The 10240-nt window shown below is 41.9% G+C and overlaps 1 protein-coding gene and 1 pseudogene across 1 annotated transcript; one reads left to right on the forward strand and one right to left on the reverse strand.

The window, feature by feature from the left end:
- The first annotated feature begins 1629 nt into the window (after positions 1-1629).
- On the forward strand, positions 1630-2657 carry LOC126800263 (expansin-A2-like). The gene is made up of 3 exons (XM_050527591.1): positions 1630-1771; positions 1866-2178; positions 2354-2657. The coding sequence occupies exons 1-3, from the start codon at positions 1630-1632 to the stop codon at positions 2655-2657; spliced, it is 759 nt and encodes a 252-aa protein (XP_050383548.1).
- Positions 2658-3826: 1169 nt separating this feature from the next.
- LOC126796714 (probable LRR receptor-like serine/threonine-protein kinase At3g47570) lies at positions 3827-7400 on the reverse strand (annotated as a pseudogene).
- Between the last annotated feature and the right edge of the window lie 2840 nt (positions 7401-10240).

Consider the following 10240-nt stretch of genomic DNA (forward strand, 5'->3'; position numbering starts at 1 on the left):
CGGGTGTATTGTTATTATTGAGGAGGATCTCATAATGCCTTTCTTTCTTTTCCAAGAGTGCCACTACGTCGGCGAAAGTCCGAATCTTCCCTTCCTCTCCATGAGTGTGGTACATATGAGCTTGAACCTCATAGTTGATTGGAAACGTGTCCAATGTCTTATTGAGAAGATCTAGGTTGGTCTTGATGACACCAACGGTGCCAAGGTCGGATTGCAGGCATAACATATCCTAATTGATGTACCGCAAACAAAGTTTGTCCTATAATTCTTTAGAATCTTTTACGTTCAAGTATTGCCTCTTGAAGATGAGAGCTTGAGTCTTGGTCATAGATGGGAAAATAGCAGGAGGGTCGGCAAACATGCCTTAAATCCCTTGGCTCTCAAAATCGAGCTCCATGTCGAAAACCCAGCAATGGTATTCCTTGCCTTCAAGATCAAGAAGGCCAAACTCCGGTCGTGATGGCGACGACATCTACAAATACGGAATCGATTACATTCAAATATAACAATAATTAGAAGGGGTGACGTATATGGTCACATGAAAAATCGATGCAAACGGGGATACTCACGATCGCACCCAAAATAGTAGTGCATTCAGGCGAGCACATGAAATCGATTAACTTCCCTTTCAAACAATTGTGACTCCCACATGACCGTCACACGAAAAACATCGACTAAAGAGAAGAGGGGAGAGTTCCCTTGTTTGGCCTCATACACGGTATAAGAACGGCGGGAGATTGAAGTAAGGCGAATATTGCCTGATATAATATATCTATATGTTCAAAAGCGGGAACGTTAATTAAAATTACCTTTGAAGGTGTGGAGAAAGCGAGAGTAGTTTCTCTTAAGCGAAGATGTTGCTTGTTAAGTTTGCGTTGCTTGCGTGAATATACCGGAGGAGCAATTTTTGAATGTTTTGATGCGGGGTCTTGCGGGGTAAAAGTTGATTTTACGGGGCGAATGCGTAGGAGGCCCTGCGGGGGGTCTGCAGGGGCTGTAGGGTCAGCTGGGACTGCAGGGGGCTGCGGGCAGGGACTGTAGGGGATGCTGGAGATGCGGGGCCGTGCAAGGTAGTCGTCGATGAGGAGCGTCGAATGAAAAGGGAGGATGGAGACAAGGGCGGCCGGCGGGAAGAAAAAATAGGGTTTTTTAGGGCTCTAAAAGTGCAGGGTTTTAAGGCAAAATGCGTGATAACGTGGTGCATGATGAATACATGTGTCTTTATTGAATGATATGAGGGCATATATATAAACATTACATAACTATAATCTCATAGCATTCGGAGTCCTAAGTTATTACAGAGATGCAAAGCTATCTCTAACAGGAAACCTAATATGGCTAAGACACACATAATGGTATAATAATAATTCTCCCATAACAATTCGTGAGTTAAATGATATTCAATCTAGTCATTTACTATGGCAGTTAGGCCAGCTCAAACGTGACAACCGCAAAGGCCCGAAACAACTAATTTCATTTCAATGCTCCTTCACATCTCTATTTTCCTTATATAATTGGCATTTCTTCGATCCACACCCACACCCACACCCACACTCACACTCACACTTACTTCTCACGCTTTCAGACACTCAAATACATAACTGATAAACTGAATATAGGACCAATACAATGGGTAAGAAGCAGATCCTGGAATTGATCTTCTTCATGCTGATCCCCTTGGCTAGCTCTCAGGGAAGTCGTGTACGATATGGCGAATGGCAAACTGCACATGCAACATTCTACGGGGGAAGTGATGCTACTGGGACTATGGGTAAGCTACAAACTACTCAACTCGATCTCTATGTACTTCCATACGTAAAGATTACTGAGATGGTCTGATGGAAGTTGATGTAAAAATAATGCAGGAGGTGCATGCGGTTATGGAAACTTATACAGCCAAGGGTATGGGACTCGCACCGCAGCTCTAAGCACTGCTCTCTTCAACAGTGGTTTGAGTTGCGGTGCATGTTACCAGTTGCGTTGCAATGACGACCCAAAATGGTGCCTCCATGGTGACATCATTATCACTGCTACTAATCTCTGCCCACCTAATCTGGCTTTGTCCAACGACAATGGGGGGTGGTGCAATCCTCCTCTCGAACACTTCGATTTGGCTCAGCCTGCTTTCTTGCAGATAGCTGAGTATCGTGCTGGGATCGTTCCTGTACTCTTCCGCAGGTAATTGTATTTTCCTTTTCATCAAAATTTAGAAGCACATTCCTCATAGAAGAAGAAACTGTAACGCATTGAGTGTAAGGTTTACACTCAACAGTGAATCTAGGTTTACTTGCAGGGTGATAACGTTGTTGCATGGTTAAAACACATCGAGTTACTTTGTGTTTGTTTTCGACAGGGTTCCATGTGTGAAGAAAGGAGGCATAAGGTTCACTATCAATGGCCACTCATACTTCAACTTAGTGTTGATAACAAACGTCGCAGGTGCAGGTGATGTTCAAACAGTGTCCATCAAGGGATCTAGGACAGGGTGGCAACCAATGTCAAGAAACTGGGGACAGAATTGGCAGAGCAATTCCTACCTCAATGGCCAAACCCTCTCCTTCAAAATCACAACCAGCGATGGAGCCACACTCACCCACAATAATGTCGTTCCTGCTGGTTGGCAATTTGGACAGACCTTTGAAGGTGGTCAGTTCTAGATTAATCCGGAGAGCAATGATTTATGTATATTTACACATCTCTTTTCATAAGTTATGAATAAACTGTTTTGCATCATTGATTTTGTAAGATGAAGTTATAAATGTTACATCAATGAGATAAATGCAAGTGAAGTACATCCCAACGAACTAACTGACTAGCTAAGTAACTGAAATATAACATAACCGAGTTAAATCATCACAAGCTGGCATCAGACAAACCTAAGCTCCTTAATAATTTAAAAGACCTATTAACGATTCAGAGTCAGCAAGCATAAACTCATGACAAGAAATTAAGCCAATCAACCTAATATTTTCACCTGTCCTAGTGAACGAATGATAGTTTATTTTATTTGGCTGAGAAAAATAAGAAAACTATGTCCTAAATCATATCCCATATCTGATGTTGATAGAACTGAGAGATGGTCGTCATTTTATATTTTTACCTATTCCAATCTAAATGGAAACATCAAAATAGGTATGGGAAAAAAAATGTCCTTTTAACGGCTGAGTTGCTTCAAGCACTACTGGCAATCCGACTACGTGTTTAGCAGCTAACTACGTTGATTTTGTTCTAACATCTCTGTTCATCCTCTGTTTTTCTCTGTTTTGTTCCATTAAAGTACATGGAGTTTCTTTGTATAATTGTAAAAGTTGAAGGAGTATAATAAGCAGTAATTTAGTGAAACTTGAGTGGTGTCGTGAAATACTGAAACTTCCAGTAAAGCATCCCCGATATTGATTCAATGATTATGTTCTAAGGTATCTGGTCTTCTCTGTTTTCCTCTATTTTCATTTGCAATCAGCTGTTTTCCTCTGTTTTTTTTTTTCAATCCTTTATTTTGATTTTTATTTGCTTAATAAAACTTTATTTTCTAATTTGCACTTCAGTGATTTCAAGACAACTAAAAGTTCACTATCTATGCGTTTATTCTTCCAAGCATCACGTATAATATTGACATGGCATGTTCTAATATTCAGGGAACTAAGATATGACAAGAACACAACACAACACAATGTAGCAACATTACATTTCCAGGTCCGCTATAGTAGTAACAGGACTTGGCAACAAAAAAGAATATAAGAACCATACGCCAATTTTATAAGGCCATCACAAGAGGTTAATAATTTGAAAGTTCTAGCCGAGAAGATTGCACCTAATGAATTGCAGTTCAGATAATACATCTCTGACATCTTTTTCTGTTTGTGAGGGATTCAGCAGAACAAGCAAGTCCTATTCCAAGTATCAAAGTCAGGCACTCTTCAATTTTCTGTGCTCTAATTCTCAGTTGATTGCGTTTGTGAGATTCAGCAACATTGGCGGTCCCTTCTTGAAGAACTAGTGATTCTGAAATCTCTAAAACACGTTCTGGGAGAGCTATCTTCACATAATCATGGAGATTCAAGCCATTACTAAACATGTGATCAGTGGGCCTCTTCTCAGTAAACATTTCTAACAAGAGAATGCCAAAGCTGTAAACATCCCCCTTTGTAGATACCTCACTTCCCATACCATACTCTACAGTTTAAACAATATCACAAGTATTAATTTATCAATACAATTTTGCATAAATGATAAATCAATAGCTCCAAGTTTTAAAAATATGGTAGAGTTAAACTAGGAAAAAAAAATTCTATGCCATATGAGAAAATTTACCTGGTGCAGCATAACCAACCGACCCTCTAATTCCAATGGAACTTGATTGATTTCCAGAAACAGTTGTACTTGGTTCTGAAAGAAAAGTCGGAAACATGTCCAATTAGGTCACTATCTAAAAGAACATTACTTAGTTTCAGATCACAATGAACGAACGTAGTTTCATAATGGTTGTGAAGATAATCCAATGCACTAGCGACATCAATAGCAATACCTAGCCTCTGAACAATGCTTAAACTTTTTGGCGCTTCTATCACCTCTTCAGTTCTGGTAGGTGGATGCAACCATTCTTCCAAGCTCCCATTGTCCATGAACTCGTAAACAAGAGCCTTAAAGTCATTGCCGTTGAAATCAATACTTGAACATGCAGTTAAGATCTTAACAAGATTCCTATGCCTTATATTTCTTAAAGCCTCACATTCGGCCATGAAACTCTTTGATGCTCCCCGGTGTAACATGTTAAGCACCTTCACAGCGACGAGAACTCTATCATCAGCAAGAATTCCTTTGTACACAGTTCCAAATGCGCCCACACCAATCAAATTTTCTGATGAAAAACCATTAGTAGCTTTCAGGAGTGTAGCATATGAAACCTTCAAAACAGAGCTCCCCAAACTGTTTATTGTAGTTTCTTTCTTCTCCTTACGCAGAAAGAAAATATACAGCAGCACAGCCAGTCCTAAAAGAGTGAACCCAGAAACTAAAGAGATCATTAGTTTCATTTTACGAGACAACCCTCCTCCATTAGATTTGCACACTGGAAGTTTAAGATTAGTAATACCACCACAGAGCTCAGAGTTTCCAGCCACTGAAATTGCCGTTGCATTCTTGAAAACGCCACCAGTTGGTACTGCTCCCGAAAGATGATTGAAGGATAGATTAAGATTCTCCAAGTATAAAAAACCTTCAAAGAACAGTGGTATACCTCCTGAGAAATTGTTTAGAGAAAAGTCTAAATCTCGAATCCCTCTCAATTTCTCCATAAACGAAGGGATGAGCCCGTTGAAGTAGTTTCCTTGCAAATGTAGGACTTCTAAGCTCTGACAACTACCGAGGCTACTAGGAAGTTCTCCTGATAACATATTGTTGGAAATGTCTAGTTGACCTAGCGCCTGCAAATTTCCAATCTCAACAGGAAGTGGACCGGTAAAAAGGTTTGTTGATAAGTTTAGAGAAATTGATAAAGACTGTAGACCAATAAGTAATTGTTGAGGTATTCTGCCCTCCAGTTTATTCTGAGAAAGATCCAACTTTATCAACATGTGACATTCTTCAAGCCTAGCAGGGATGCTGCCATTGAGATTATTTCCATTCAAGTAAAGAACATTTAACATTGTTATATTACCAAATGAAGATGGAATACCCCCCGAAAACTTGTTCCCACTAAGAGTAATTGCCCCAAGCCTTGAAACTTTCCCAAGATCTGAAGGAATGTTACCTCTGAAGTTGTTTCCCTCCATAGCCAGTGCTAGCAAGTTCACAAGATTTCCTAACCCAGTTGGGACTCTTCCGTGTAGATAGTTTCCTCCCATTGCAAGGCTCTCGAGGGTGGTTGAGAGATTAAATGTTGATGTGGGAAAGGTGCCTCCAAAATTGTTGTCGGCAAACTCCAAGAATATAAGCTTTGTGGCATTGATCAAGTCTGAGACAAAACTCAAGTCACCATTTGTACTGCTTCCAAGGTTATTACCACTGACTCTGAATTTTACAAGGTTATGAAGATTTCGTATATTATGTACGTGACCAGTGTGGTTGTTAAAACCACATTGAAATATCACAAGATGTGTTGCATTGGATAGTGACGAAGGGATGGATCCAGTAAAATGATTCCCGGCACTGGAAAACCATCGAAGGTTGGGAAAAGCATTGCCTAAGTTTGAGGGAAGGCTTCCTTGAATTCGGTTCAATGTTACCTCGAATTCAACTATCCCAGAGAGGTTATAGATGCAGGAAGGGATGATACCAGACAAGTTATTTATGCCCAAATCTAAATATATCAGTTTTTTCAAATGGCATAGAGAACTAGGGATGTTTCCTTCTATATTATTCGAAGTTATTCCAAGTGTGTCGATAGAAGAAAGGTTGCCCAAAAGAGGAGGGATCACTCCGATTAGATTGTTAAAATCCAAAACCAAAAAGTGAAGGCTTGACAAAGAACTGAGCTGGAGAGGAATATTATCCACTAGTTTGTTTTTACCAAGATCGAGAGAGTTAAGTTGGAAGCAATTGGAGATGTTGGGAGGAATGGTGCCGGTAAGTGTGTTGTTGTTTAGATACAATACCTGCAATCTATGCAAACGCCCGATTTGAGGAGGGATTTGATGAGTAAAGCTATTGTTCTCAAGATCAAGTACTCTTAAGAAGCTTAGATTTCCTACATATGGTGATATCGATCCAACCAACTGTAGAGAGCCAAGCTCAATCTTCGTCACCCTCTGGTGATGTCTTCGACTGCAGGTGATGCCGTGCCACTGGCAGAAGTGAAGTGTTTCATTCCATGAGCTTGTGACCCTGTTCGGATCATGTTGTATTTGTTAGCATGAGTCAACAAACAACAAACAGATCTCACCAACCAAATCTATAGCCGTACTAATTGACAAATCTATATTTGGTTTCATACTTGATAAATAGTAGTTTAGATTTCTATAAATACCTTGTAATTGTTCATATCAATTAAGCAAGAATATATACCTTTCTTCTTGGTATCAGAGCCTCCGTGCTCTGTTTTTTCTGGGCATTTTTTCCCGTTTTTTTTTCCGGCAGGCTACTGCCTTCGTGCTCGCCGCTGCCTCCTCCCCTCCGGCGCTCCCTCACCGCTGTCCCCCAGCGCTCCCCGACGTCGCCCTTCACCTGAGCCAAGCCCAACGTCGCCGACACTCCTCCAGCGCTCCCGCTGATTCCCCTCGGCCGAACGCCGTCCGCTCCGCACTCAAGCCGACGTCGTCCTCTCGTCGCCGCTGTTGCTGTCTCCGCGCCCCCCGCTCCGACGTCGCTCGCCGCTCCTCAGTCGCCGCTCTTCACCGGACGTCGTTCTCTTCCAATCGCAGAAAGTCTCCCAAAATCAACCCTAAATCGACATAAATCGACATCTCCCGACCCGGTTCAATTAAAGCCCGGCCCAGCCCAGAAACTGTGTGGTCCGGCCCACTCGATCCGACCCGGATTTATCCCGGGTTCGACCCGACCCGGATACGACCCGACCCGGCTTCAAATCCGACCCGCACAAGATCCGACCCGGCCCAGAATTCATATCTCTTTAATGTCAGTGTAGGTGCACTGACAGTGAACGTGCACCGAAGACAGGTTCTTATCAGTTTTTTGGTGTTTCCGCTGCATAATTCCTGATTCTGTTTTTTCATTTCCTTTTCAATGGGTTCTGGAGACGAAGCTGATGTTCCAAAATTTGAAGTATCTGTCAAGAGTTCTGACAGTGGGTCCTTTGGGGGTACTAAACTCAATGGAACCAATTTCCGTAAATGGAAGCGACTTATGGCGGCTCATCTTCGCGGCATGCACAAGATGGGGCATGTAACCGGAGTCACTCAGGCTCCTAGTAAAGATGATATTATTGCCTACACTAAATGGGACGAAGATGATGGCCTTGTGATGTCCGTCTTGTGAAAAGCTATGAATGACGAAATAATTGATCTGGTGGAGGCATGTGACACTGCACAGGTAATATGGCTGACACTTGAAGGCTTATACACTAATGATTCTGATTTCATACAGGTTCATGAGTTAATGTGCACCGCTTTGGCGATGCAACAAGATGGGCAACCGGTGGCGCAATATTTCACCAAACTAAGAAATATTTGGGCAGAGATTGATGTGAAACGTCCTTGCATGATCAAACATCAGGAGGATATTGTTTGGTACCAACGTGAGAAGGAGCTTGAGCGAGTTCACCATTTTCTAAAAGGTCTTGATACTAAACATAACAGTGCGAAAGGGGAATTACTCCGCCAGACCGAACCCCCTAGCTTAATTACAGCTTTCACCTATATCCGTAAGGATGAATCTCACCAGGAAAGTCTTCATCAGACACAAGTTGAAGTTTCCAGCCTTACTATTCATGCTAGATCTTCAGCACCACCCCTTCAGCAGGCCACTTCATCTCCACTTCATCACCGAGGACCACCACTAGGTTTCGGGAATCAGCCCCGCCCTCCTTGTTCTTATTGCCATGATACAAACCATGCTCGTGCAACCTGTTGGAAGTTGTATCCACACCTTAGGCCCCAAAGGCCTATTTATCGTCCTAAGGCAAAAGCAGCTATTCAACTGGTCCAGGAACCAGATATTTATGGTGTGGTTGGACATGATCATCATACAGCAGGAGGAGCAACACCCATAGCATCAATAGCTGGTCGTGGTAAGATTGGTATGGCTTTACATATTTCTCACTTTGATGGTTTTGATACATGGATTATTGATTCTGGTGCGTCTGATCATATGACTTATGACAAATCTTATTTTACTATATTATCTCCTCCACCAGTACCATATGTTACTAATGCTAATGGTGAGGCCTTCCCCGTATTAGGGAAAGGATCAGTTCGTATTACTCCCACAATAGAGCTCACAATGTCTTATATGTACCTGCTTTATCTCATCATTTGATATCTGTCCCACAAATGAACATTGAAGCTAAGTGCTCTGTGACATTTTTTCTCATGTATGTGATATTTCAGGATCTTCTCACCGGGGAGGTAATTGGTCGGGGGTATCTACGGGGCAGATTGTTTCATCTGGATCAGACATATGCGGGGAAAAAACCAGGGGCACAGTCCCGGATCGCTTTGCTCTCCACTTCTGATAAGTTAAGTGAAGTTTGGTTATGGCATCGTCGCTTGGGGCATCCTTCATTTAGTGTTATGAAAAAATCCATGCCTACTTTGTTTATTGGTGTGGATGAGTCAGTTTTTCGTTGTGAAACAGGTGTTTTGGGCAAAAGTCATCGGTCTACTTATTCCCCTAGTACTTCTAATAAAAGTATTCTTCCTTTTGAATTAATTCATTCTGATGTTTGGGGACCCTCCAAAGAATCTACTGTGTCGGGAATGCGGTATTATGTGTCATTTATTGATGATTGCACACGTCTTTCATGGATTATTCTTCTAAAAACCAAAAAGGAGGTTTTTCCAGCTTTTCAAGCCTTTTATACCACTGTCCAAACACAATATAATGCCACAATTAAAATTCTTCGTTCTGATAATGGGGGGAATATGTGAATCGTGTCTTTCAGGAGTTTTTTAACACACACGGAATTGTTCATCAAACAACGTGTCCTTACACACCTGAGCAGAATGGAGTTTCCGAAAGGAAAAATTGTCATTTACTTGATATGGCTCGGTGTATTCTCTTTAGTGCCCATATGCCTAAATACCTTTGGGGTGATGCTGTCATAACTTCTGCTCACCTCATTAATCGTCTTCCATCTCGTGTCCTTGAAGGCAGAGTTCCATATGAGGTGCTTGCTTCCCATGTTTCCTTACCCTCTTTTCATAATCTTCCAGCCCGTGTTTTCGGTTGTGTTGCTTTTGTCCATCTTCCAAAACATCAGAGGTCTAAGTTGGATGCCCGAGCGGTTAAATGTGTGTTCGTTGGATACGGAGGACATCAGAAAGGGTACAGGTGCTTTCATCCACCTACCAGACAGTATTATGTCACTATGGATGTTTCTTTCTTTGAGGACATGAGTTATTTTACGTCTTCTGATACTGCTCTTCACGGGGAGATTTCATATTTTGAATAACTGTATCATGGAAAGGGGGAGACAAGTCAGCCAGGAGATATGGTGCCAGGTTCGGTTGGGATTACTGATGTGTCAGCTACACATGCACCACCAGATGATTCTGGTATAATCACTCCAGAGATTCAGGTACCGGAAGCTGACAACACAACTGCCTCCCCTACTGTTATTTATACC

Source organism: Argentina anserina, chromosome 6, assembly GCF_933775445.1.
Source record: "Argentina anserina chromosome 6, drPotAnse1.1, whole genome shotgun sequence".
In the NCBI taxonomy this organism is placed as follows: domain Eukaryota; kingdom Viridiplantae; phylum Streptophyta; class Magnoliopsida; order Rosales; family Rosaceae; genus Argentina; species Argentina anserina.

What these genes read in the sequence shown, in the direction of transcription:
- LOC126800263 (XM_050527591.1), top strand. Translation starts at nt 1,630, where the DNA reads ATGGGTAAGAAGCAGATCCTGGAATTGATCTTCTTCATGCTGATCCCC. An exon ending in TGATGCTACTGGGACTATGG is followed by an intron (nt 1,772 to 1,865) that starts GTAAGCTACAAA and finishes AAAATAATGCAG; the next exon opens with GAGGTGCATGCGGTTATGGA. An exon ending in GTTCCTGTACTCTTCCGCAG is followed by an intron (nt 2,179 to 2,353) that starts GTAATTGTATTT and finishes TGTTTTCGACAG; the next exon opens with GGTTCCATGTGTGAAGAAAG.